The 25,555-nt window shown below is 57.0% G+C and overlaps 3 protein-coding genes across 7 annotated transcripts in view; 2 read left to right on the top strand and 1 right to left on the bottom strand.

Annotated features, from left to right (window-relative positions):
- Positions 1-12,911, top strand: part of P4HTM (prolyl 4-hydroxylase, transmembrane) — a 15,622-nt gene extending 2,711 nt beyond the window's left edge. The window contains exons 3-9 of the mRNA XM_019632051.1: positions 7,430-7,620; positions 8,507-8,603; positions 10,029-10,191; positions 10,748-10,933; positions 11,570-11,660; positions 11,872-11,995; positions 12,479-12,911. Of these exons, the coding sequence (XP_019487596.1) occupies positions 7,430-7,620; positions 8,507-8,603; positions 10,029-10,191; positions 10,748-10,933; positions 11,570-11,660; positions 11,872-11,995; positions 12,479-12,699 (1,073 nt within the window). The 3' untranslated portion in view covers positions 12,700-12,911. The remainder of the gene's footprint in view (positions 1-7,429; positions 7,621-8,506; positions 8,604-10,028; positions 10,192-10,747; positions 10,934-11,569; positions 11,661-11,871; positions 11,996-12,478) is intronic.
- A 151-nt stretch (positions 12,912-13,062) lies between these two features.
- Positions 13,063-20,715, top strand: WDR6 (WD repeat domain 6). 4 transcript variants are annotated; one of them, XR_002122707.1, is made up of 7 exons: positions 13,068-13,300; positions 16,414-18,895; positions 18,972-19,055; positions 19,143-19,259; positions 19,353-19,471; positions 19,572-20,176; positions 20,302-20,393. XR_002122707.1 is itself a non-coding variant. In XM_019632028.1 (6 exons), the coding sequence occupies exons 1-6, from the start codon at positions 13,201-13,203 to the stop codon at positions 19,590-19,592; spliced, it is 2,907 nt and encodes a 968-aa protein (XP_019487573.1). In that variant the 5' UTR covers positions 13,063-13,200; the 3' UTR covers positions 19,593-19,693. The 4 variants fall into 4 exon arrangements, 3 of the variants coding, with proteins under 3 accessions (XP_019487573.1, XP_019487552.1, XP_019487563.1); XM_019632028.1 differs by lacking the exon at positions 20,302-20,393 and having other exon boundaries at positions 13,063-13,300; positions 19,159-19,259; positions 19,572-19,693; XM_019632007.1 differs by having other exon boundaries at positions 19,572-20,715.
- Positions 20,233-25,495, bottom strand: DALRD3 (DALR anticodon binding domain containing 3). Of its 2 annotated transcripts, XM_019632040.1 has the most exons (14): positions 24,864-25,495; positions 24,440-24,567; positions 23,070-23,627; positions 22,693-22,988; positions 22,314-22,570; positions 22,169-22,230; positions 21,938-22,066; positions 21,516-21,586; positions 21,368-21,429; positions 21,182-21,264; positions 20,907-21,089; positions 20,717-20,830; positions 20,556-20,624; positions 20,233-20,463 (listed from the first exon to the last, which is right to left on the bottom strand). In XM_019632040.1, exons 3-14 carry the CDS (start codon positions 23,232-23,234, stop codon positions 20,344-20,346), a joined length of 1,611 nt encoding a protein of 536 aa, XP_019487585.1. In that variant the 5' UTR covers positions 23,235-23,627; positions 24,440-24,567; positions 24,864-25,495; the 3' UTR covers positions 20,233-20,343. The 2 variants fall into 2 exon arrangements, with proteins under 2 accessions (XP_019487585.1, XP_019487580.1); XM_019632035.1 differs by having other exon boundaries at positions 23,070-24,567.
- Positions 25,496-25,555: the final 60 nt, after the last annotated feature.

Here is a 25,555-nt window from a genome sequence, read left to right as displayed (position 1 = left end):
GACATGAGGACCTGTATTAAGGGGTCGCAGCATTAGGAAGGTTGAGAACCGCTGCTCTAGAGCCTGCACTCTAAAGCCAACGTGCTAGCTGTGAAGACCACCAGTGTCAATAAGGTGGGGGTCCCAGACCCATGACCTTGCACAGGATAGGTTTGCCGAGTCCAACCCTGGGTATCCAGCTTTAGTGACACACTTATCTGCTGACCCAGGCTGTTCCTGGCTGCTGGAGGATAGAGTGGATAGGAAGGGGCTGGGGACCAAAACAGAGGATCTGAGCACATGCCACCATCCCTGGAGCAGAGGGCCTTGGTTGGGGATTATGCCTGGACCCGGGAGAATGATATCACATGCATGCTGCTTGAGGGGAAGTAGGTTATGAGGTCAGCCCTGTTGCGGGAGGGGCCCTAAAAGGTTGTTGCTGCTGCTGCTATTATTACTAATGCGTAACATTGAAGTCTGTGCCAAGCACTGTTTTAGGTACTGGGAACACAGAATTGAACAAAATAGGGAAAAAACCAAAACAAAAACACCAGAAGCGGGCATTCAAATGAGGAGACAGATAATAAATAAACTAATAAATAAATATATGTGGTGGTCAGGTGGTGTAAGCGATCACAGACAGGTAAGCCAGAATTTCAACTGGGGTTGAAACTCTTAATAGGGTGGCCAGATGGGCCTCCTTGAGAAAGATCTTTGAGCAAAGATCTATAGGAGCTGTGGGATCAAGCCAGGTGGCTGTCAGGAAAGGGTGGTCCAGGCCAAGAGAACACCCCATTACCACCACACTGCTGTGAGCAGACGCATCTGAGGGGGTTGTGCTTTCTCTCAGCCTTCTTGGGACCTGTCTAGACTCAATTCAGATGTATGTTAGGTTAAGTGAGCCGTGAGGCCATAACCCCTAACCCTAACCCCCTCACATGCAGCTTGTTGCATCAAAGTCCTACAAAATAGAGAACGAGAAACCCAGACCCAGAGTTACCAAGGGTAAATTACAGGAAGCAGAAGAGATTTCACAAAAGGTAAACTGGCTCTGGTTCAGCCATCAGATGGGTCTCTGTTTCCGCAAACAAATAAACAAAGGGCATGATTAGAACTGGGCAGCTGCAGCAAGAACTTTTGTTTGTGGTCCTCATTTCCTCCAGACTCTTACATTACCTTTGAGTCTGTTGGTGGAAGATGTCCCGCGTTTTACCCAGAAAGCCCAGGGGCTTGCTGCTTGGTGAAATGAGGTGAGACGAATGAAGCCAAGATCAGTGGTTACGACACGTCCATTTGTGAAAGAGGGAAACCAAAGGGGAGGGATGTCTGGGGTGGGGGTGGGGCAGCTTCTGAAAGCTGTGGTGTTGGATGAATCCAAAGAAGGAAGCGTCACCCCAAGAAAGAGCAATGTCTGTCCTCTGTGCCTGCCTGTCCATCCGTCCACTGTCACCCTAAAGAGGCAGGAGGGGCCCCAGGAGAATGGGCCTGCTGTGGGCTCTGCCACCTCTACCCTGCTGCTCTTGGCTCCAAACCTGTGACCTGTCAGCCTTAGGGGCCCAAGATGCCAGGGCTTGAGGGGTATGTTCAGGATGTAAGCTTGGGCAAGGGGACTGGGCTTTACCCAGGGTGCCTCCATCTCCGTGGAAGGGAACCCCACCCCTTCACAGGGAGGACCCCATGCAACCTTCACTCTCTCTCTTTGGGGAACATTTCCTGTTTCCCACCCTTGTAACTAGACACATTTGGCACGTGGGACCTGGGCCACAAAAGGTCCCATCCCGAGTTCCTGGGAAATACCTGCTTGACTGTGGTAGGCATTTCCCAAGGATTTGGACCATCGGAAGTCAGCTGAGGCCTTGGCCCTGTTCAGTTCAGAAGGAAGGTGCTGCAGGTCTCAGTCATCGTCATCTCTCTGGGAACACTGCTTTCTGTGGCTAACTTCTCCCTCTACCCCACCCGCACTCATTCTGTATTTAAATAGCAGATCAGACCTCATTACTCCTTTCCTTAAAAGTCTCCAGGATTTCCCATTTCACTTCTAAATCTCATTTGGTACCCCCAAGCCCTCTCACCTCTCAGACCTCCTCCCCTGCCACCCCCTCACTCCCTCCCTGCTGATTCTCGAACACCAAGCTCATTGCTGCCCTGGGGCCTTTCTATGTGCTGTTCCCTCCACCAGTAGGCTCAGACCAGGCTCTTCCAACGGAGGGGGCCTTCCGCTCCACCAGGCCTCTGCTCAAATATCCGCTCTGCTCAGAACTCTAGGCCTCAAACCGGTCTTAAGAGGTTTACAGGCACTCGGTTGCATCAGCCTGATGGGTTTTCTCTTAGGGCTTAGCATCAATGGAAGCTGTCTTCTGTATTTATTTGTGTCATTTGTGCCTCTGCCTCTCAAGGTGAGCTGCATGTGTGGGAGGCCTGGTTTGCTCTGGCTGTGTGTCCAACAGCCAGAGTTCTGTCCACTACTGACAACTATTGGCCAGCTGGAGGGGCTTCCTGGGCATTCAGCCAGCCCAGCTCCTGTCTGCTTGCTCAGAGGCCTGGACCATCTGGGCAAGTGTCGCTGATTTACCCTCTTCAAGAGCAGCAGGGGGCACTTCCAGTGGGCCAGCAAAGTTTCAATCCATTTCTTAACCATTTAATGTAAACAAGTGATGGACTCCAGTACACAAAACAATTTATTTTAAAACCATGACTACTTTTTCATAGGATTTCCCAATTCTTTTTCAGTTTAAGAAAAAATGAGGCAGCTACTTAAGACCACTGTGCTCTTGACAAACACTGGAGTCCCAGAAGTAGGGAAAGAGTTTTAAGTGTTCATGTTAGTTCAGGTTTGTAAGCAGCTAAAAGCACTTTTCTGCATGGGCCCCTCTCCACCCCCCTGCTGTTCCACAGGCCTTCTGCTTGGCAGAACTAGACTCAGTAAAGGTCAGGCAGGTATAACTGAGTCTGTCTGGGGCTTGATAAGCCGGCCCGGGATGAGGCTAGGCTTTGGGTCTACCCTGAGACTCAGCGTGGGGTGCCGGGGCTGTGGGTAGTAGCAGGACATTAAGCCAGGCTGTCATCCCAGTTCTAGGAAGGACAAAAAGGTGGCTCCACATGCCTAGCACACGCAGCTACCAGGGAGCTGGCCTGCCTTTTGTCTGGGCAGAGCACTACCAGCTCAGGAAGGGGCTCCTACTGTGACCATGGAAGTAGGCTTCTGCCCTGCTTGACCCAAGATGCAAGAGTCTTGGGTCTTCTCTGGACTCTGATCTGCAAATATCCATGAGGGTAGCAGAAAGGGTTTTATGTGTGTCCAGGGGAGCACGCGGTTTGCATGGCCAACACAGAGGCTGTGGCTACACAGTGCCAGGTTCTCCCTGCCTGTGTTAGCCCCTATTCTGGGCACCGATGATGGTGCCACCTGCGCACAGCCAGCTGCGGATTTCGGTGACCCCGGCTCCAAGCATAGGCTGTGGTTACCAGCAGCTGGTGGCCCTGCATTTCCCCACTCAGTACATAGCATGTCTTCCTCACAGGAGGCTGTGCACACATGTGGCTTCCAGCTTCAGCCAGCGTCACAGAGTGGGTGCCAACTCCACAGGGCACAGTAGGCCTGCCTTCAGCACCTCTAGCCGTGAGTCCAGCCCGAAGTCAGAGGGTCCGGAGGATGACCCATTGTGCCGGGAGACCCTAGCCTTCACTACTGAATGGGATCAGAGGGGCAGGGTGATGAGCTGGGTCTCTGGGAGTACGTCCCACTTCCATCCTTTCCATCTGGTGAGCCCTCTTATTTAATACTCTGCTCGTGGAATTGGGGTCCTAGAGAAGGCTGTGCTCCTGGATGCCACCCTCCTTAGCAGATTCGTTGTTTTAGCAATGCCCCACATGTATTAAAAGAACTCATTTTTAGCTCTAACCAGGCATAGCATTTGTCTTTGCACTTGTCTCAGGAGCCAGGAGCTGGAATGAAGCACTCTAAGGTGTGTATAAGGCCTGCTGGCCCCTAGGAGCTCACCAGAATCGCTGGCACAGATTGTGTCCAGGACCTCCTTGGAGGAGCTGGCTTCTTGCAGCTCGCAGTCCCTGCAGCTAGCACGGGGCACTGTGAGAAGAGAGTGAATGAGGCTCCCACCAGGCCGCTGGTGGGGGAGGTGGGCCATCAGCACAGGTCCCGTCTGCTTTCCCCTTTTTCAGATAGACTGCTGCTGTGGGCCGTCCCTTTTCTTCCCACCCAAGACCTCGTTTACCTGACTCCCGTGCCAAGTGATTAGAAAGGGTGGGGCCGAAGGGGGAGGAAGGAACCTAGAAGCGGTGCAGAGACCCACGTGGGCGGCCCGGGCGGGAGCTGTCAGAGATGGCCGCCACGCAGAGGCCCTGATCGGAGGAGAAGTGTCCACAGTGCTGGCTGGCTGGCCAGGGGGTAGCTGTAGCAGTCCATGATGGGCGCGCAGCCGGCCTGCAGGACATCGCACAGCATGCGGCTCGGGTAGATGACTCTGCGCGGAAAGGGGTGAGGTGCGATGGCAGGGCGCTCAGGTCCAGATTTCCTGGACTCCAGGCTGGACCCTCTGGGTATTGGAGCGCTGAGGCCTGACCATAACTCCGCGGTTGCTGAGCAACACTTGGTCACCTAGCAACAGTCCTGAACCCTGGCTTTGTGCTTGCTGGAATCTCAGACCTGCATCCCCACTCCCAGCGCTTCAGCCTTCCATCCTTACCCCCCCTCCCACAGCCCAAGCTGCTTTCCCCTCTCCAGCGCCCCTCCCCTTGCAGCTCCCGTAAACTTCTTGCACCTGGGAGGGGGATATGGGAGGGGCTTTGCAGTCTGGGCCTTCATTCAGGATCTTGGAGGGAGAGAGCAGGGCCTACCCTCTTGTCCTGAAAGACCTGCAGGATACTGCCGTTTCTGGCCTGGGCTGGGCTTGGCAAAAAGTACAGGGGCCCCAATCTCGGGTTCTTTCAGAACCCAGTCTTGCTGCTACTGGCATGGTCACCCTGAGGCTCTGGGAAGGGCCCTTGCTCTGCAAAGAGAGAAGTGAGGGATCTGTTGATCACCACATAGGTTAGGCTAGGGAAGAGGAATCAGCCATCTCCGGGAGAAAAGGCCACCTAATGAGCCTTGGCTCCCTCTCTTGCCAGGACCCCTTGGGCAGAGTTTTCACACCTCGCTGGAGAGGGGCTCCCGGCCCCCCAGCCTAAAGCAGCCTGCCCACTTGCCCTACCTTGATATTCAAGAGCCCTTGATGATTTGTGGGTCCAGACCAAGGGTGCTCACCACGGGTGATCCCCTGCCCGAGTCTCCTCCCATGGGCACCTGCTCCCCTTTGCCAGGAACACCCTGACAAAAAAATCCTTCATCGTCCTCCCGCCCCTGTCAGCACCTGGCACTGACGGCGCCCAGCAGTGGTTAGTGAAGAGCTGCCAGCACCGGCCCTGGCTGAAGAGAGGCCCCCTGCCCTCACCTGGGTGTCCCTGCCCTACCTATTCCAGGCAAACCAGGGCAAAGAGGGAGCAGAGGAGGAGGCGAGCATCAGGGTGGCACTCCCTGGCTAGCAGGGGCAGCTAGCTGACTGACTGCTGGATGGCCTCAGGGGCTGTGGCATGGTCCAGTAAGTTGGGCAGCTGCATCTCTGTATAGCCAATGTCTTGGCACAGTGCCCTGGCTTGGGGAATTGGCATACACCGCATGAGGCCCAAGGGAGCCCCTGCCCCGCCATCACCCCACAGCACCACCAATGCCACCAGCAGCCACAGCCCTGGAGCCATCACCTATTTTCTCTGCCTTGGCCTTAATAGGCTGAGGTTGAGGACTTTATAGGGCTGTACCCGCCCTCCAGGAGTCAATGTTTGCCCAGCTCCCAGGTGCAAGGACCCACCTGGTTAGGCCCCATCATGCTGGCCTGGGCATTTGATTAGCACATGGCAGGGGACTTTAGAGGTTGGTGGAATCTCATCTGGGCCTGCAGATTATCAGCACCTAATAAACTGAAGAAACCTGGGCCTGTGCTTGCTTTTTCTGCCTTTTCTTGTTTGTGTGTTTATTTTTTAAGCTACCAGAAGGCAACTGTTCATTAGCAATTCACTCAAGTCATCGTCCAACAGTGCTGCCCCCCAGTGGATGGCTCACACTCTTTCTGGGTTTGCTGGGTTGGGGTGTCAAGCAGGCCAGAGATGGGAGCCTTTGCCCCTCCCGTCTTCAGTGTCATCACATCTGGGTCACCTACCCATGGAAGCTGAATCTGCTCATGAGCTTGGATTTTGGAGTACAACAGCCTCGGTGGCCCTGGGCCAGTCACTGATGTCTTCGTGCTTGGGGTTCTTTGTGGATAGGAAGGGCGAATTCATGGGACCTGGCTTTCTAGGAAGAATATACAGATTAAGGACTGGACGCACTTAGGACAGGACAGTCTGTGCTTCCTAAATGTGATCTGCTGTGATTCCTTTTAAAAACCGCTCCAGTCCTGGCTGAGTGACCATTGTCCTTCCTCTTGGCTATGACTGGAACTTCATGCTGGAAGCATAACCCAGAGAAGCGGCAGGCCGCTCTGCGCAGGCCGCTCTGCAGTCTGAGGGGTCCTGGTGGCGGTGTGGTCCTTTTTCCAATCAGTTCCTTTTGTGTGTTTCTTGTGTCCCCCCCACCCGCCCCATCTTCTCTCCCAGAAACAAGGGAATGAAACGGCTTAGGTTCCTGTTCTGGAAGTGCCAGGGGCCACTGAGATGGGGGCTCCCCAGGTGTGAGGCCCACATTCCAGCTCCACCAAACTGCTTGTGGGGCCGGTGTGGGGTCATCCAGCCACTGGAGCCGAGCCCAGTCCTGAATGGCATTTACTCAGGGACTTAGAGGCATGGAACAGGCGTTCGGTGTACATTTGTTCCCAAAGCAAGGACACTTGGGGCATCTTCTCAGAGCGTCTGCCAAAAACCTGAGTGACCCCCACTGACCTCCCAGCACTGGGCAACTCAGCCAGTCAGATAATCAGCACCCACTTGTGCAGCCTAGAGTGCTGAATGTCTTGTACTTTGTTTTAATTTGAATAATGCTGAAAAGTAAAAATGAAAGCAAAAGTCAGGCACCATCCCTCCACTTTTTAGATATATACCAAGTAAGAAGTGGAGGTCAACCCTCTGCCCTTCAGGTCCACCCTCTGGCCTTCGGTCCCATCCCAAGGTGGGTTAGCCCATGCCCAGTGCAGCTCTGGCTTTCCTCATAGGACTCTCCTGGAAAATGTGTGCTCTCAGCATCAAAGAGAGAGGCCCCACAACCCAAACGCTGGCCAACCTTTGCAGGACAACTCAACCTTGGGGTTAATGTCCAGAGCAGATGTAAAGGGGTGTGCGAAGTCCTCCTCACCTGGTGACTGCCAGGGGCCAGGGAGTACCCCCAGGAACCCTGTAGGGAGGAAGGTACCGGATGTATCCGTGCCCTGGCCCAGTCCTTGGCCTCACTCACCTCCTCTTCTGGCAGAAATCCCTGGCTTCCTGAGTGACGAGGAGTGTCGGCTCATCATCCACCTGGCACAGATGAAGGGGTTACAACGCAGCCAGATTCTGCCCACTGAAGAGTACGAGGAGGCAATGGGCACAATGCAGGTCAGCCAGCTGGACCTCTTCCAGCTGCTGGACCAGAACCGTGATGGTCGCCTACAGCTCCGCGAGGTTGGGATCCTAGGGCCTGGAGTAGGCACAGCGGGGGTGAGGAGGGGGGGGGGGTAGGGAGTGCCCAGAATTATCTTTTTGGTGCCCAGATCACTTGTCCTGCTCAGGCTTGGCCCAGAGAGTCAAATGCCACCTCATATCAGCTTGGACATGCCCAGGCCCACAGTCCCCTTCCTTCCCTGGGGAGTTTCTTGCTGCCCCAGGAATCCCAGATAGCAGGAGCGTCTGCCTGGGGGTGATGGCATTTACTGCCACAGCTCCTGGGTGTTGTGCCATCTGTGTCTGGATTCCTGGCTGCCATAGCTCGGAGCCCCATGGAACTGTTCATGATGGATGGGGTGGCATCTCTGAGGTGGCCGGGAGTCTGCATTGCTCTCTCTGCATGCCCCTTACACCCCAGCTTCTGAGAGAGGTCTTGGCAGGGTGTGGGGTCCCTTGCCTATATTGAGTGCCTCATTGAGCCTGGTCTTCCCAAGGGGCTCGGTGCTCATGCCCTGGCCAGGCCTTCCCCGTTGCCTGTTTGCTCTGCACACTGAGGCCTTGGCCTCCCTCACCTCACCTGGGGCATCTGAGTGGGACACAGGCCTGTCCTTCACTGTGTCCTCCAACCATCTGACAGTGCTCCCCCGTGGAGGCCCCAGTCCCAGCAGGGCTGGTTGTGCCCATGACCCTCGGGGCACTTGACTGTCTTCCTGACCTCCCCAGACGCTGCCTGACCTCTCCACCTACCCCCACTTCAGCCCAGGACCCTAGGCTTGTCCTGTGTCCTTGCCCATGCCCTGTCACCTGAAACCTTAGCTCCACAGCAAGAACTGGGCAGCTATCTGTGCTCTGGTGACTTTCCATCATGGGGGCCACCCTACTGAGGGGCGATGTTGTGCTTTAGGTCCTGGCCCAGACTCGCCTGGGAAATGGACGGTGGATGACTCCGGAGAACATTCAGGAGATGTACTCTGCGATCAAGGCTGACCCTGATGGTGATGGTGAGCTCAGACCTCGCCCCAGTTCTGTCCCTGGGAACCTCCTGTCCCCACACTCAGGTCGCCTCTATGCTCAGCTTCTAAAGTAGCCACAGTCAAGGAGGGTGAGGAGCCCACCTTGCGCTCACCCCTGGGAAATAGGCAGGAGCCAGACCTTCCCATTCTCCTCCTTAGTGACAATCTAGAGGGCAGTTTTTGGAGACTCTTTTGACCTCATCAGGCAGAGTCTGGGGTACAGGAGGTAGAGTTGCTGGCTGGCTGAGGGCAGAGTGGATAGAGTGAGTGTAAAGGGACAGTGAGCCCAGCTTGAACTTGGCTGTTCACCCTGCTCTATCTGCTTCTCTCCAGCCAGGCAGAGGGGCCGCTCTAGCAAACACCATCTCTGGATGACCAAGGTCTCCCTTGCCTTCCTCTTGCCTACAGGAGTCATTCTAACTGCTGGGGGTGGGGGTGGGCAGGGGAGCTGTCGTGCAAGTGCCCCCCCACCTTTGGCAATAACCCTCAGGAGATTTCTGAGATGTAGTCATCTCTGTCATGCCTAAGTTCTTGACCAAGTGAAGAAGATACAACAGTCAAATAGGACTTGGAAGAATGGCCTTGTGGCTGGTGAACCCAGAGTGAAAAATCGGCCCGAGACCTGTGGCTAGAGCGGCATCATGCTGCTATTGCCCCTGTGTTCAGAACTGGTGACAGGCTCACAGCCCTTGAGTGTCTCCCACCCTAAGAGAAATCTGGACAAAAGGGTGGAAGGTGTCTCCCTTGGGTTAGCCAGGATGATATGGAGCAAAGATATCAGCTCCTGTTACAGAACCCCAAGAGGGTGGAGCCCCTGCTTCATGGGTTGGGCAGGAACAGTGGGAGAGTGTTCTCACTGGGGAGAGTGGCTTTCTCTGCTGAGTTATCTGGTAACCCAGCAGGTGGTACTGACCAGGTATATTCCAATCGGGGTGTGACCTGAGGTCATGAAGACTTCTAGGGCCCAGTCATAGCTTGTACATTGTAGTGTGGAAGGCTCTGGACAAAAGGCGTCACTAACTGCTCTCTTCCTTCACCCTCTACAGGACCAAAGGTGGTCACCATGCTCTATAGAGCCAGGCTGGAGGGCCAGGGGCAGTCCATGGTCTAGGGTCCTGGTCATTTAGTTCAAACTTCCTTTGGAAACCCTGCTCTGGCCAATCTTAGAGGGGTTGGGCTTCTTCTGGCTGGGGGCCACATCAGGGCTTAAAGTGAGGAAATGAACTTCTCTGGGTCTTCCTGTAGGGCCTGATGTGACAGAAGCCAGGTTCGTCTGACCCAGGAGTCCAGGTTGGGGGACAGGTGCACATGGCCCCCCAGTGCCTGAGGCCAGGGTAGGTAGGAAGGTGCAGCCTGCCACTGTGGCCTCCCCTCATGGGCCTGGTGGGCACTGATGGTGGGTGCCCCGTGCAGGAGTGCTGAGCCTGCAGGAGTTCTCCAACATGGACCTTCGGGACTTCCACAAGTACATGAGGAGACACAAGGCAGAGTCCAGCGAGCTGGTGCGGAACAGCCACCACACGTGGCTCTACCAGGGGGAAGGTGCCCATCATGTCATGCGCGCCATCCGCCAGAGGTGAGCACCTGATGCTGGCCTCCCAGTGCGGGGGCGAGAGACCGTGCAGGGCCCCCACAGAAGGCCTTGGTTGGGGCGGAGAGGACAGAATCGATTAGCCAACTCAGGATGAAGTTCCACTTGTTAGACCAGGATTGGGATCCATTGAAAGACAGGCAATTAACAAAGGCAAATGAGCCCTAACTGTGGGCAAACAGCATACATTTGGGATTAGAGATAGACTGAATGTCTGTTTTCTGCTAATAGAGAAATGACCTCTTATCTCTGTCCACAGGACCCTCTGCTTCTGAGCAGCCAGGGGTTATAGATAACCTCCTTCCTGGGGGAGTGTCCCCCATCCAATTTAGTGGAAATCTCCTCTCTCCCACCCGGTGGGTGTCTCTAACATCCAGGGAGAAGGGCTCATTAAGAGTAACCTCTTCCTGTTCCTGTAGGGCCAGACTGGGGTGGCTTAAGGGGCTCCCAGGGGAGGTGGGCAGGGGCAGAGCATGTAGCCAGCTCCTTCAGGGTGCCACTTTGCATGGGGGTGCCCAGCTGATTGCCTGCTGCCCACCAGGGTGCTGCGCCTCACCCGCCTGTCACCTGAGATCGTGGAGCTCAGTGAGCCCCTGCAGGTTGTGCGGTATGGAGAGGGAGGCCACTACCATGCCCATGTGGACAGCGGGCCTGTGTACCCAGAGACCATCTGCTCCCACACCAAGCTGGTAGCCAATGAGTCTGTACCCTTCGAGACCTCCTGCCGGCAAGTACCTCCCACCTGGGGGTTGCCTTCACCTCCCAGACCAGTCACCCCCACGACACAATCACAGCCCTGTGGGCATGCCCCTTGGCATGGGGTACTCCTACTGCTGCCCCCCAGGTTGTTTACCAAGTGTCAGAAAAGGGGGTGGCCATCTTGTCTCAGTGGCCAGACTGAGGCAAGGCTGGAACCCCAGCTCTTCCTGCCCCCTCCTTGGGTGTTGTTCCTGCCTCCAGTGCCGGAGGCCTCAGTTTCTCCCTTTGAAGCTGTGTCCCCCTCCCCTGCCAAGGCATAGAGGCAGGCCTCTCCCCTTCAGGTGGCTGCTGTGACTCAGCTCGTCCTCATCGCAGCCAGCCCTTCTCCATGATCTTGCTGCTTCTGCCAGCCTACCTTTCCCAACGTAATTAAGTGTACCTGTGATATGGGCCACAAAAAAACATTGTGACAAACAGGAAGAGACTAGGTTTGTGGGAAGAATGGGCTAGGGACATCTTGGCACTGGCACTGACCTGCCCTGTTGTCACTGATCCCAGCCTGCCCCTCTGGCCTTTGGGAACCTGGGCAGCTTATCCTGCCTACAGGTAAGCCCCTAGGAGCAGCCACTGCTAGGACATGCTCAACGGCCCCCCTGCCTTACAGCTACATGACAGTGCTGTTTTATTTGAACAACGTCACCGGTGGGGGAGAGACTGTCTTCCCTGTAGCAGACAACAGGACCTATGAGGAAATGGTAAGAGCCAACCTGGCTGTTATTCGGGTGGGATGGCAGGGCCTTGGGCCAATGTGGTACATTCATTCCCCTCCAGACCTGGAATGAGGGCCCAAGTGGTCCCCTGAGCACATCTGACTCATTTCCCTCTGGCTACCTTTGGTTATTTGGCCTTGGCTGCTGGCCAAACAATGGGGGCATCTTGAAAACGCCACCACCCTCCTGCCCACAGAGTCTGATTCAGGATGATGTTGACCTCCGTGACACTCGGAGGCACTGTGATAAGGGGAACCTGCGTGTCAAGCCCCGGCAGGGCACAGCAGTCTTCTGGTACAACTACCTGCCTGATGGACAAGGTGAGAGCCTGTGGCCAGGGCAGGGGCGCCGAGGGAAGCTTTCCTTAACCCAGCTGGGACTGCCACCCTGGCGAGCAGTTTCTGGCTGCCCTACAAGTGGTTTTCTGCCCCTAGTGCCTCCCTAAAACCACCATCAGTGGCTTTGGTGGCCTGCACCTGTGCAGTCTCCAGGGTTATGTGGACCCCGGTGATTCCCTGATGCCTCAGCCTTCCCACCTCACCATCCAAAGCTGGGAAGAGCTCTGGACAGGCCTGGCAACAGGAAAGCTGGTTTCAGAGGGCCAGTGGTGTTGACAAGGCATTAGTTGGTGAGAGATGCTGAGACCCCCAAGGTGGCCTTAGGACCAGATGTTTGCCATGGAAGATGTGCACAGCTGGGCCTACATTTGCTGTGTCCTTGGGCTGTAGGAGGCCAAGCTCAGATAAGCCCAGCCTGGAGTCCCTCGGGTCCCCTCCCTTGCTCACGCCATCTTCCTCTCCTAGGTTGGGTGGGCGATGTGGATGACTACTCGCTGCACGGGGGCTGCTTGGTCACACGTGGCATTAAGTGGATTGCCAACAACTGGATCAATGTGGATCCCAGCCAGGCGCGGCAGGCGCTGTTCCAACAAGAGATGGCGCGCCTGGCCCGCGAAGGTGGCGCCGACTCACAGCCAGAGTGGGCCCTGGACCGGGCCTACCGCGACGCGCGCGTGGAACTCTGAGGGAAGTGTCAGCTCTGGCCCCCAGCCGCAGGTCGCCTGCTGCCCAAGGTCGGGGGCCCTGCAGTTCCCCTGTCCAGCTGTAGGCCAAAGGCCTGGCCGATGTCTTGCCTCATCCCCGCCTCCAGCCGCGATTAGGGCACAGTTCCTATATTCGTGTTATTTATTGTGTACAGACCCATGCTGCCCCGTCAAATAAAACCACACAGCTTTGAGCCGCTGGGCTGAATAGCTGGGATCTGCGGAATGTAGAGTGGGCGGGCGGAGTGGGCCGTAACCAGGGGCGCTCGGCGAGCGTCACGTGAGGGGGAGGGGCGAGGGCGGCCCCGCCAATCGTTAGCTGGATTGCGTGTGGCAAGGGGTCGTCATTGGACACCGGTAGCGGGCTCGGCTACCTGTTGCTAAGGGCGCTGTAGATCGGCAGCGTCGCGCGCGGGGAAGGCTCGTCTCGCGATAGCTCAAGCTCTTCTCGGCGGTGGCAGCTGCAACAGCTAGAGGACCGACATGGAAGCTCACGAGGACTACGTTTGGCCGCGGGCAACCTCGGAACTCATACTCCTCCCGGTTACGGGTCTGGAGTGCGTGGGGGAACGGCTGCTGGCGGGTGAGGTTTGGGTTAAGGCGCGGGCTAGCGGAGAAGAAGCCGAGCGCTCGCATGGGCGGGGCCATAGAACAAAGGGATGCCCGGAGGAGGACGGGCGACCGGGGGAGGTCAGCCCGGAGGTGGCGGGTATGAGACCCGGCCTGAGGGACCCAGGAGACAAAAGAAACCCTATGTGGCTACCGAGGCCCTTCGCAACCTGCTGCTGAGGTGGAAAGGGCGGTGAGGCCGCGGGAAGGTGCAGGGAAACGCAGTCATTTTGGAAGCGAGGGAAGGGGAAGGAAAGAGGTGTGTGGCCCCTTCAGTGAGTTGGGTGGGGGTTTGGCCTCTCTGGAGGAGATGGGGCGGGGAGATCGGGGATGAGGACTCCTCACCTCGGCTGGCGGGTCCGGGGGTCCGGAGTGTGCTCTCGGAGGAGGGCAGGGCCTGGAAAGGTGGGGGTGTGGCTTCGAGGGTGGTTGAGGCCCTTCCCTGGAAAGGGGGGTGATGAAGATCCTATGACGAGGATGGGGTCACGGGAAAGCCGGGATGAGACCTTTCTGAGTAGGCCAGTGCTTCGGCAGTCGGAGGCGAAGGCTGAGGCCCCACCTGAGATGTTTGGAGAAATCCGATGTCCTTCCACCTCCGAGGAGGGCCAGGATGGGAAGCATAGGCCAGCAAAGACCTGGGACTGGAGGTGGCAGAGCCCTGGGGAACAGTGAGGCCCGACTGGAAGCCACTAGTTACTGATGCTGCTGCTGCAGAGTTTTATAAGGGTCCCAAGGCAGAGTAATGTCTCTCAAGCCTTGAGTGAGCTGTTACCAATCCCAAGAGGGGTGGATGGGGGTGGGGAGTGATGGCTCAGTTTTGATCTAGTATGGGAGCTCTGGGAACCCAATACAATAAACCCAAAGAATCACAAGAGTGAACTAGGGGAAGAGAAGGGGTGAGTTCCTGGCAGAGGGTAAGCATGCCAAGGTCCTGAGGCTGAGCGAATTTGTCACTTTGGGGGAAAGGGAATTCCTGTGCTATTCGAGCGGGGGTGGGATCTGGAAGAAGAAAAGGCTGGAGAAATGAGCAGAGGCCAGACCATTTTAGGTCTGGATCTGACTTGATCCCTAAAGGCGGTGGGGAGGACCCGTTGAAGGGTTTTAAGCAGGGGAATGACTTGGGAAATACAGGTTAGGAAGCTCTTCAAGTGAATTCACCTGCTCCTGTGACTTCCGGTCTGGTTGATTCGGACTTCATACATGTGGCATCTGTACCTTTATTGCCATCATTTGAGGCCATGCAGCTATGTCTCCCTAACCCCCTCAGTAGCATTCTCTAGCCTGTTTGTGAGCCCTTCATTTCTGGTTCCAGCCACAATAAGCTCTTGCTCACCTCAGGGCCATCAAACTTGCTATGTCCTCTGCCAAGAAAGGTTCCCCTAGCCCCCATCTGCTTTTCCTCTGGCTAACCACTGGTCGTCCTTGATTCCTCAGCCTAAATGCTATGTCCTCAAGGTGTCATTCTTGGTACTGTTGACATTTTGGATCAAATCGTTCTTTGTGTGAGGGGCTGTCTGTGCATTGTAGGATGTTTAGCAGCATCCTGGCCTCCAATCCTAGATGCCAATAACACAACTAACAGTTGTGACAACCATAAATGTCTCCAGACATTGCCATATCTCCGGAGGGCAAATTGCCCCTATTGAGAACCACTGGAATAGACTTTCCCAGTTTATATTCTTTTTTTTTTTTTTAAAGAAATGGCTTTTTTTTTTTTTTTAAGATTTTTATTGGGGAGGGGAACCACGTTGGGGAATTGGGGAAGGGGAACTTTGTGTTTTTCCAGGACCCATCAGCTCCAAGTCAGGTTGTTCTTCAATCTTAGTTGTGGTGGGCGCAAGCTCAGCTCCCAAGTCCAGGCGCCGCTTTCAATCTAGTTGCAGGGGGTGGGGGGAGTGCACAACCCACCATCCCATGCAGGAGTCGAACTGGCAACCTTGTTAAGAGCACGCTTTCTCACCAGCTGAGCCATCCTATCCTGCCACCTGTTGGCAGCTTAGCAGCAACTCAGCTTGGGTGCAGCTCACTGACCCATGTGGGAATCGAACCGGGGATCCTGTTGCTCAACGCTCGCTCTCTAATGAGCTGAGCCACTCGGCCGGCCCCTCCCAGTTTTACCCTTAAAGCAACCTATATAGTTCTGTCCTGGAAGCTATCAAAATTATAATGACATAGTTCACTTGTATGATATTGTTTAGTGTCTGCCTAATCCACAGAGCAGGGTCTGCTTGTCTTATTCACTACTCCAGCATACAGTTCATTGTTTGGTTCTTAACTGATGCCCAGTAAATGTTTATTGAATGCCAAAAGATTTAGATTGCTGACCAGGAATGGCGTGAGGGACTGTTGTGGTCATCTCAGGTTAAGAGGTGATATTCTGGACCAATGTCACTGTGGTCGGGAGGATTTGCAAAATTTTTAGAAAATGAAATCCACAGAATTTGATGTGGGATGTTAAGAAGAAGAAGCTGTGGGCCTCCTGGTTTGGGGTTGGGGTAACAATGGTCATTGGCATGAGGAGCATCAAGAGAACTTGAGGATGAGCTAACAGAGTGGGAGGTGCCTGTGGGACAGCCAGGAGTCCGCTGAGGACCACAGGAACCCCTGCTACCAAAGTGTGGGCTGCCTTTCCTAGTTCTCCCCATTGACACTGAGCATGCTCCCATCTTCTGAGCTATAGGGAAGAAGCTCCTGGAAGTCAGGAGGGGTTCTGCCATGGCCCCAAGGGGGAAAGATTGTCTTAGTGGGGGAGGGAGGGTCAATTAGAATTCATGTACAGGTAGATGGGGCTAAGGACTGTGGAACTAAAGCTGAAAAGGTTCCTGTGTGGAGTTCGGTGGGATGAGGAGGAGGCTGTGGGTTTGAGGAATTCGTGGCTGAAGTGAATGTTAGGCGTGACAGGGGATCCAAGCATCAGCACTAAAAGTGCAGCTGGGGCTGAAAGCAAGGATCTTTCAGGGTTCAAGCCTGCAGGATTGTGTGTCCTACACATTCACAGACTGCATGTGCAGACTTTTCCCTGCCCTGTCTCTTCACGGCTCATCAGAGTTATGAGGGGTTCTGATCCGGCTGTTTGCCTCTCTCTAGGTGAGGGGCCAGATGTCCTGGTGTACAGCTTGGATTTCGCTGGGCATCTGCGGATGATGAAGCGCGTACAGAACCTGCTTGGCCACTATCTTATCCATGGGTTCCGGGTGCGACCAGAACCTAATGGCGACCTTGACTCAGAGGCCATGGTGGCTGTGTTTGGGAGCAAGGGGCTCCGAATTGTGAAACTTAGCTGGGGACAGGGCCGCTTCCGGGAGCTCTGGCGCTCTGGCTTGTGGAACATGTCTGACTGGATCTGGGATGCACGTTGGCTCGAGGGGAACATAGCGTTGGCCCTGGGCCACAACTCAGTGGTGCTATATGACCCGGTGATAGGGTGCATCCTGCAGGAGGTACCCTGCACAGATAGGTGCACCCTTTCCTCAGCCTGTCTGATCGGAGACACCTGGAAGGAGCTGACCATAGTGGCAGGTGCTGTTTCCAACCAGCTCCTGGTCTGGTACCCAGCAACCGCATTAATGGACAATAAGCCTGTGGCCCCCGACCGTCGGGTCAGTGGGCATGTGGGTGTCATCTTCAGCATGTCATACCTGGAAAGCAAGGGCTTGTTGGCCACAGCTTCAGAAGACCGAAGTGTTCGCATCTGGAAGGTGGGTGACCTGCGGGTGCCTGGGGGTCGGGTGCAGAATATTGGGCACTGCTTTGGGCACAGTGCTCGTGTGTGGCAGGTCAAACTGCTAGAGAACTACCTTATCAGTGCAGGAGAAGACTGTGTCTGCTTGGTATGGAGCCACGAAGGTGAGATCCTCCAGGCATTTCGGGGCCACCAGGGCCGGGGCATCCGAGCCATAGCTGCCCATGAGAGGCAAGCCTGGGTGATCACCGGCGGCGATGACTCAGGCATCCGCCTATGGCACCTGGTAGGACGTGGGTACCCAGGTTCGGGGGTCTCGGCTCTCTGCTTCAAGTCCCGTAGCAGGCCAGGTGCCCTCAAGGCTGTGACACTGGCTGGCTCATGGCGAGTACTGGCAGTGACTGATACAGGGGCTCTGTACTTGTATGACCTCGAGGTCAAGTGCTGGGAGCAACTGCTAGAGGACAAGCGCTTCCAGTCCTACTGCCTCCTGGAGGCAGCCCCTGGTCCTGAGGGCTTCGGACTGTGTGCCATGGCCAATGGGGAGGGTCGTGTCAAGGTTGTGCCCATCAATACTCCAACTGCATCCGTGGACCTGACCCTGTTCCATGGGAAGGTGTATAGCGTGAGCTGGGCCCTGCGCGGCTACGAGGAGCTCCTGTTGCTGGCATCGGGCCCTGGTGGCATGGTGGCTTGCCTGGAGATCTCAGCTGCGCCCTCTGGCAAGGCCATCTTTGTCAAGGAACGCTGCCGTTACCTGCTGCCTCCAAGCAAGCAGAGATGGCACACATGCAGTGCCTTCCTACCCCCGGGTGACTTCCTGGTGTGCGGGGACCGCCGGGGCTCTGTGTTGCTATTCCCCTCCAGACCAGCTCTGCTCAAGGATCTTGGGGTTGGAGGCAAGGCTGTGGTTGGTACCGGAGCTCCTGGAGTGGGTAGTGGCAGTGGTGGAGACGAGAACGCCTCGGCTGAGTGGGGCCCTGTGTCTGCCCTCCATTCCCTGCATGGGAAGCAGGGTGTAACCTCAGTCACCTGCCATGGTGGCTATGTGTACACCACAGGGCGTGATGGTGCCTACTACCAGCTCTTTGTGCGATGTGGCCAACTCCAGCCAGTCCTAAGGCAGAAGTCTTGTCGAGGAATGAACTGGGTGGCTGGGCTCCGCATGGTGGCTGATGGGAACATGGTCATCCTTGGTTTCCATGCCAATGAGTTTGTGGTGTGGAGCCCCCGGTCGCACGAGAAGCTGCACATTGTCAGCTGTGGTGGAGGCCATCGCTCCTGGGCCTTCTCTGATACTGAGGCGGCTATGGCCTTTGCCTACCTCAAGGATGGGGATGTCATGCTGTACCGGGCTTTGGGTGGCTGCACCCGGCCACACGTGATTCTCCGGGAGAGCCTGCATGGCCGTGAGATCACGTGTGTGAAGCGTGTGGGCACCATCATCCTGGGGCCTGAGTTTGAGGTGCCCAGCTTCGTGCAGCCTGACCACCTGGAGCCTGGCAGCGAGGGGCCCAGCCTGATTGACATCGTCATCACGTGCAGTGAGGACACCACCATCTGTATCCTGGCACTCCCCACAGCTACCGGCTCAGCCCGTGCGCTTACAGCTGTTTGTAACCATATCTCCTCGGTGCGTGCAGTGGCTGTGTGGGGCATTGGCACCCCAGGTGGCCCTCAGGATCCTCGGCCAGGCCTGACCGCCCACGTGGTGTCTGCGGGGGGCCGGGCTGAGATGCACTGCTTCAGCATCATGGTCACCCTGGACCCCAGCACCCCAAGCCGCCTTGCCTGCCATGTTATGCATCTTTCATCTCACCGGCTAGATGAGGACTGGGACCGGCTGCGCAATCGGCGCCGGATGGTCAAGGTGGACCCAGAGACCAGGTGATGTGTGCTGCCTGGCAGGGGCACGGGGTGGGGTCATGCAGGGCTCTGCCTGACGGCTGTGTGTTCTCTGCAGATACATGTCCTTAGCTGTGTGTGAGTTTGACAAGCCTGGCCTTGGCCCCCTTGTGGCTGCAGCCTGCAGTGACGGAGCAGTGAGGTAAGAGCATGGGGTGCACAGGAGACAGGATATGGGATTGGTTGTCCAGAAGGGGTTCTGAGCTGGGCCACCCCTCCGCGCCCCCAGGCTCTTTCTTTTGCAGGACTCGGGGCGGCAGCTGCAGCTCCTGGCTGAAACCTTCCACCACAAGCGGTGTGTTCTCAAGGTCCACTCCTTCACGCATGAAGCACCCAACCAGCGGCGGTAAGAGGGGCTGCATGAAGGGCCTGCGTGGGTCCGTGGGGGCTCCTGTTGCTTTCCTTCTCCCTGACTCAGCTGCCCTTTCCTGGCTTCCAGGAGACTGTTTCTGTGTAGCGCAGCCACCGATGGCAGCTTGGCCTTCTGGGATCTCACCACTGTGCTGGACCATGGCTCCACTGCCCTCGAGCCCCCAGCGGACCCTGGCCTTCCCTACCGTGAGTAGCTAGCGTGCAACTGGGGCTGTCCCTCCCCACCTCCCACTTCGCCTTCACCCATGTGGCAGACTGGGCCCTGACAACCATCTTCTTTCTCCAGGGCTGGGCACCCCCTGCCTGACCCTCCAGGCTCACAGCTGTGGTGTCAACAGCCTACACACCTTGCCCACGTGTGAGGGCCATCTGGTGGCCAGTGGCAGTGAGGATGGCTCCCTTCATGTCTTTGTGCTTGCTGTGGAGGTGCCAGAGCAGGAAGAGGCTGTGGGGGGTGCTGAGCCGGTGCCCCAACTGCATGTGCTAGAGGAATACTCTGTCCCCTGTGCACATGCTGCCCATGTGACAGGCCTCCATATCCTAAGCCCAAGCCTCATGGTCTCAGCCTCCATTGACCAACGGCTGACCTTCTGGCGTCTAGGGCATGGCGAGCCCACCTTCATGAACAGTACCGTGTACCATGTACCAGATGTGGCCGACATGGACTGCTGGCCTGTGAGCCCCGAGTTTGGCCATCGTTGTGCTCTTGGAGGCCAGGGACTTGAGGTTTACAACTGGTATGACTGAGGTGTCCCGCGGTGGCCGGCATGCTGGGCATGGGGCCTGCTCGCAGACAGTGGAGCGGGAGTGACTGTCTGTGCCCGTGCCCAGTGTGCCTTGAGGGGAGGAGGAGGCAGCCGCGGGTTCCTGACTTCTGAGCAGGCACTGGAGGTGAGTAGACGGTTGCCTGAGCAGACCAAGAATACACCTCACTCTCCACAACAGAACAGAGCTGCATAATGGTTTATTTTGGCTCCAGGTTTCTTAACAAAACCTGTGGGGTTTTTTTTCTTCAGTTGACTCCATGAACATTCCCAAACATTGGACCCTCTGTAGCCTTAGATGTGGCTGAGTGGCGGGAGACCTAGCATGGCCAGGCCAGTGTGGAGCACCTCACGCACAGCCTGTAGAAGCTGCAGACGGGCAAACATTTGCCCAAACAGGTGTGGCCGAGGCTCCTGGAGGAGAGAGGAGCCTGGTGGTCTCATCCTTGGCACCTCCTCACCACCTCCAACTCCCCCCACCACCCCCACTTGTGCTGTGCGCTCACCCCTAGGATGTGTACACGGTTGTAGTAGGAGCTGAAGTCCATGCTGAGCTTCACCAGGGACTTGCACACCTAGGGACAGACAGAGTCACTGGCGGGTCTCTGCTCTTGTACCCCAAACGAGAATAAAGAGTGCAGTGTCTGTCCTGGTCTTCCTGCCTTACCATCTCCGTGCGTGCAGTGATGTGCAGCCCCAGGGCTGTGCAGTCCAGGGCTGCCGCCTGGCTCAGCAGGTCTGGGAACGGGAGGATACTGTTGAACAGCAGCAGCCACTCACCCTGTGGGGACAAAGCTGCTGGAAGGGGAAGTCCGAGCCTCTTGCAGTGCCAGCTACTGGGAGGGCAGGGCACTCACCTCATCATGGAGCAGTGAGAAATCCAGACTGCTCACAGGTGGAAAAGGGGGGTACAGACCTTGTTCCATGCTGTGCTTGTAACCCTCAAAGAGTGTGGCCAGACGGGCACAATTATACATGACAAAGGTGCCACTCTTGGTGCCCTTTGTGGAAATGCTGCTGTCCGCCAGGGCCAGGACCAGCTGAAGAATGGGGACACAGCTGCAGAGAGGGAGGGCAGCCACCACACCATCTGTCCCCCCACATCCTGGTGCTGTAGGACACCCAGGCTCACCTGACTCTGCGGGGCTGTGCTGAGCATCTCAAACTTGATGGTCGCCACAGAGAGAACCCTGAAGGTTTCTGTCCAGGCTGGGTCTGAGGGAGTATGGGTCAGTCAGTCTTTGCGGGCAAGGAACAAGGGGCAGGGTGCAAATGACCTGCCCCTGCTCCAAAGCACAGCCAGGCCTCCCAGGCGCACCTTCTGTCAGGTCTCTGCTGTGCTTCAGTGCCGAGGCCTTGCATACCTGAGCGTGCCTGAGCCTGCAATTTAAAAAGAGTAAGGGTGGCCAGTGGGCAGAGTCCCCGTGTCAACTACCCAGGCTTGGTGGCCGCCTGGCCTCACTCACTCATAGTACTCTGGGGCAGTCAGGGTGCCGGGTGCTCCAGCTACTTTCACTGAGCCACAGACCAGGTGCTTCTGTCAGGAAGAAAGCAGGGGCTCAGCCAGCAGGTGACACCCTCCAGCAATAAACCCCTCAAAGAACTGAAATCTTGGTGCCTGGACTTCCCCAGCCTTTTACCACCAGGCCTAGTGCCTCACTCTCAAGCCCAGCCCCTCAGGATTCTGTCCAGCTATTCTTTAACATTCTCCAGGATGTGCCTCCAGACCCCACCTCCCAGGACTCTGCACCTGTTGTATGTGCCCATTCACCAAGCCTAATGTCTCCCCAAGGTCAAAGTCCCCTTCTGGACCAATCAGCTAGCAGGCCCCTGGATGGGTTTTCAAGGGCTCTCTGAAGTTGATAGGGGAGCTCCATCACTAACTTACCTGTCTGAGAGGAGCCTGATCATCCAACTTCCACCAAAGCAGGTCCAACTTTTGTTGCTGGAACTCCTCCTCGCAGCTTACCACATGTACCACCATGCAGCTGTCTGCACCAGCATCGGGGGTTGCAGCCTGTGGGGGAGGAAGACAGTCACTGCAGGGACACAGAACACTTGGTTTGTCAGACTCCTGCAGGGTGGGGAGTCAGTCACTAACCAGGCTTAGGGAGCCTACCTCAGGCCAGTGCAGCAGGGCTGCCCTCAACTCAGCCAGCACAGAGAGCAAATCCTCGGTCACTGCAGAGGGAACACAGGCGCTGGGGCTAGCCAGGACTGCAGGGGTCCCCGTCTTTCTGGCCCTAATAGGCTCCAGATCCTACCCAGACAGTTGTCCAGATTGGGGTCGTAGCCAGCTGTGCGTCCCCGTTGTTCCAACAGATCCTTCAGGCACACACTGCCCAGAACGCCAGGGGGCAGGGCTCCCCTGTCACCAGCAGGGCTAAGCTCTGCCAGTGCTTGGCTCCTCAAGGTTTCGGTCTCGGCTCGCTCCGAGGTAGCAGGCCAGTCCACTTGCAGATGCTGCAGGAATGTCGACATGTGCGGATCCCGCACGGCGGGCACTAGGCGAATACTCACCCTGCGAAGCGAGGGTAGCCCCTTCAGCCTGAGCACCTGGCCCGGCTCACCCCTATTCCCACCTGCTGCAGCCAGTCCCCAAGGGCCACGCCCTTCTGTCTCGCGCCCCGTGTCCCCGCGCACCCTTGAGCGTGCAAAGCTCGCGCCAGGTGATCGGCCACGAGCACCGCCCGCAGCTGGCTCAGGCGGAGTACGCAGGGGGAGGCGCGCAGCGCTGGGCAGTGCAGGAGGACGCGCAGACCCGGCGTGGCCGGTGCGGCGGGCGCAGCATAGGCCTCCACCGCGCCGAGCACGCGCTCGAAGACAGCGGACCGCTGCAGCTGGAGCGCCAGACCCGCGGGGGTCGGTGCGCAGCGCAGCACTGGAGCCACGCCGGGGCCCTGCAGGACGGCCACCGCATGGAACACACGTTCGGGCACCTGCATGGGGACAGGTGGGTGAGAAGGCCGCGGTGCTCCCAGCTACCCCTGGCCGCCCGTCCCTGCCCGGCCTGTGCACACCTGTCCGTCTCCGAAGCGTGCTTGTAGCGCGCGCCGCGGCGCCAGGAAGTCTCGGGCATGTAGGTGGCGGGCGCGCGTCTCTTTGAACCACACGGGGCCACCAGGTCCCAAAGCCGCGTTAAGGGCCCCCAGAGTCTCTTCGACCCCAAGGCGCCCCGTCGCCATGGCGACTGGAAGGAGCGAGCGGAAGCGGAAGCAAAATATCAGGAGGCCGAACTTCCGGGAAGACCGACCGGCCAGGGCGGAGATCCGGTCCCTGAGTGGGCAGGTGCACCAGAGGGAACAGCGGCCGTTGCTTTCGACCGACTGCCTTAGCGTGGCCCACCTTCTGTGCTTGGTCCTGGGTCCGAAATCTCGGAGTCTTCCCTCACCCACAGTTCTTTCGCTGTCACCCGCGTTACCAAACAAGGGAAGGACCCTCGCGACCTGGTGGGGACTCTTGCTCTCATCGAAGTCTACGTTTTGTTTCCCCCATTTTACACATGAACAAAATGTTGCCAAGTTCCAAACAAATTGTCACTGGAAGAGGGCAGCTAACATTAATGCCACCTTCACGACCTACTTAAAAAAAAACAACCTCGTTTTAAAAAGAATTTGTGTTCTGCGGTTTCAGGTTATTTGCATTTCCTACTTTAGGACATGGGTTGTCTTTATTCCCGATAAATGCCCACTGATAGAACTGCCAGTTTTCTCGTCTTGATTCTTCAGGAATTAAAACCATCACGATGGTTTCCAGAATTTCCGGCTTCGAAAGCTTTCTCCTTTAACCTAGTGTACTTTAACAGGGACCCTCCCGCTTCCTGGTTTAGGTAACGAGCCATTGTGGGTCAACTAAACAATGTGACCATAAGAAGAGCAAGCTAAAGAGCAGCTCAGCTGGAGTATTCCACTCCTCTGTCCAAGAGAAAGCTCTTTCCTGTCCCCCATGTTTTCACTTCAATGTAACTTAAACCCCCTTTTCCCTGACGCAGCACAGAGTGCTGGTAAAACTGTGATCTCTGCCCTGGAGCAGTGACAGTGCCCAAAACTCAGAAGGGAGGGGACCATAGAAGCAGGAAAAGGTTGGCAAAGCCCCTCTCTGGGCCAGGGCTTCAAGGCCCTCCTGGGAGGCGCCGAAAGAGCACTGGGCGGACACGACATTCCCGATGGCTTCTTGGGTGCCCACTCAACGAGAGTGATCGTGTCATTCCAAAGCACTTTCTATGCCGCAGGCGCGCGCCTCGGGGATAGTTAACAGGGTTGGGGCTGGAGGCCCAGCTGGGGACTTCAGCTACTCTCTGTACACTAAGACGGTTGGGGTGGTTTTTTCCCCAGGAAGTGAAGGGCTATCTTTAGCGAGCTGCGGGCTGGGGCAGCCCTGTGGGACTCACCGCCATTGCAGCCCTATATGGGGGACTTGGGTCCTCTTTCCCTCACCAGTGCTACCCCGGGTTTCGCAGATGGCCACAGCCCAGGCTCTCAGACGACTACACCCGTCACTTCCAGTCTGAAGGCACACCTGAGAGAGGGACGGAGACCAGAACGATCCAGTGAAGCATGTCTGGGGCTCAGGGGCTCGACCACCCCATCTGGACCAGGACGCTGCTCAGGCAGGAGAGCAGGGAACGAAATCCAAGCGCAGCTGGAATGCTCTGGAGACAACAGCTGCTTTTGGGATTCCGTTGCCCGCTGTCCAGCCGTTGGGGGGAGGGGCCCCTCGCCCTGGGGCCAGATTAGAACCCCCCTTACCCAGGCCCAGGAGGCAGACCTAGGAGTAAGCAGTGAAACCAAGTCTAGTGGGAACGAGGAGCTCACCTGGGCCCCCAAACAATAGGAGGGGCGGTGGGGACCTGCCCTGGGACCGAGTTCCGATCCGGATCAGATCCGCGGGGTAGGATTAGTCCTACTGGTCTCACTCAGCCAGAGCCACTTGTGCGGTGACGGTGGCGGGGCGGGCTTCGGGACAGCCAAGAGGGAAGCACGCCCGTGGGGCCGAGGAGGAAGTAAACCCGCGAGCCCGCCTCGGAGACACCCCCGCACCCGGGGCCCTTTGTCCGGCGAAGCTGCCAGCGCCCATAGCGCTAGGGGCCCCAGTGGGCCCGTACGGTGGCGACGGAACCCCTAGGAATCCACTGCGACCATCCTCATCTGTGCCAAGATGCCCGCCCGCCCCCGCGGATAGCAGACGCCGCAACGTTCCCCTGAGGCCACGACACCGTGGGCGCGCGGAGATGTCCGAACCCCGCGCGGGCGCCAGTAGACTCTCTGGATTCGGCTCAAACCGGGGACGGGGGATTCTCGGAACGCGAGCAGAGTGAGCGAGGACAGAGCGATGCTCCAGCGGCTGTCTAGTTCAATGTCTGGTCCGGTTCGGCCCAGTCGGCCCCGCCCGGACAACTACCATCACCCTACCACGGCGTCCCCTTCCGCTAGCTCCGGCCGCAGACTGGAGCCATTTTAAGGCGAAACCAAACGGCCACGCCCCCTCGCGCTCCCGAAAAGCCAAT

This window comes from Hipposideros armiger, unplaced genomic scaffold (assembly GCF_001890085.2).
Source record: "Hipposideros armiger isolate ML-2016 unplaced genomic scaffold, ASM189008v1 scaffold_18, whole genome shotgun sequence".
NCBI classification, from domain to species: domain Eukaryota; kingdom Metazoa; phylum Chordata; class Mammalia; order Chiroptera; family Hipposideridae; genus Hipposideros; species Hipposideros armiger.
The sequence above is the reverse complement of the archived record's forward strand: the minus strand, read 5'-3'. Positions and strand labels throughout refer to the sequence as shown.

Coding starts and splice junctions, on each gene's coding strand:
- WDR6 (XM_019632007.1), top strand. CDS start 13,201: ATGGAAGCTCACGAGGACTACGTTTGGCCGCGGGCAACCTCGGAACTC. Junction 13,301..16,413: donor GGGGGAACGGCTGCTGGCGG/GTGAGGTTTGGG, acceptor GCCTCTCTCTAG/GTGAGGGGCCAGATGTCCTG. Junction 19,056..19,142: donor TGCAGTGACGGAGCAGTGAG/GTAAGAGCATGG, acceptor CCGCGCCCCCAG/GCTCTTTCTTTTGCAGGACT.
- DALRD3 (XM_019632035.1), bottom strand. CDS start 23,234: ATGGCGACGGGGCGCCTTGGGGTCGAAGAGACTCTGGGGGCCCTTAAC. Junction 22,067..22,168: donor CCCTGCTGCACTGGCCTGAG/GTAGGCTCCCTA, acceptor CCTCCCCCACAG/GCTGCAACCCCCGATGCTGG. Junction 21,430..21,515: donor ACTGCCCCAGAGTACTATGA/GTGAGTGAGGCC, acceptor TTTAAATTGCAG/GCTCAGGCACGCTCAGGTAT.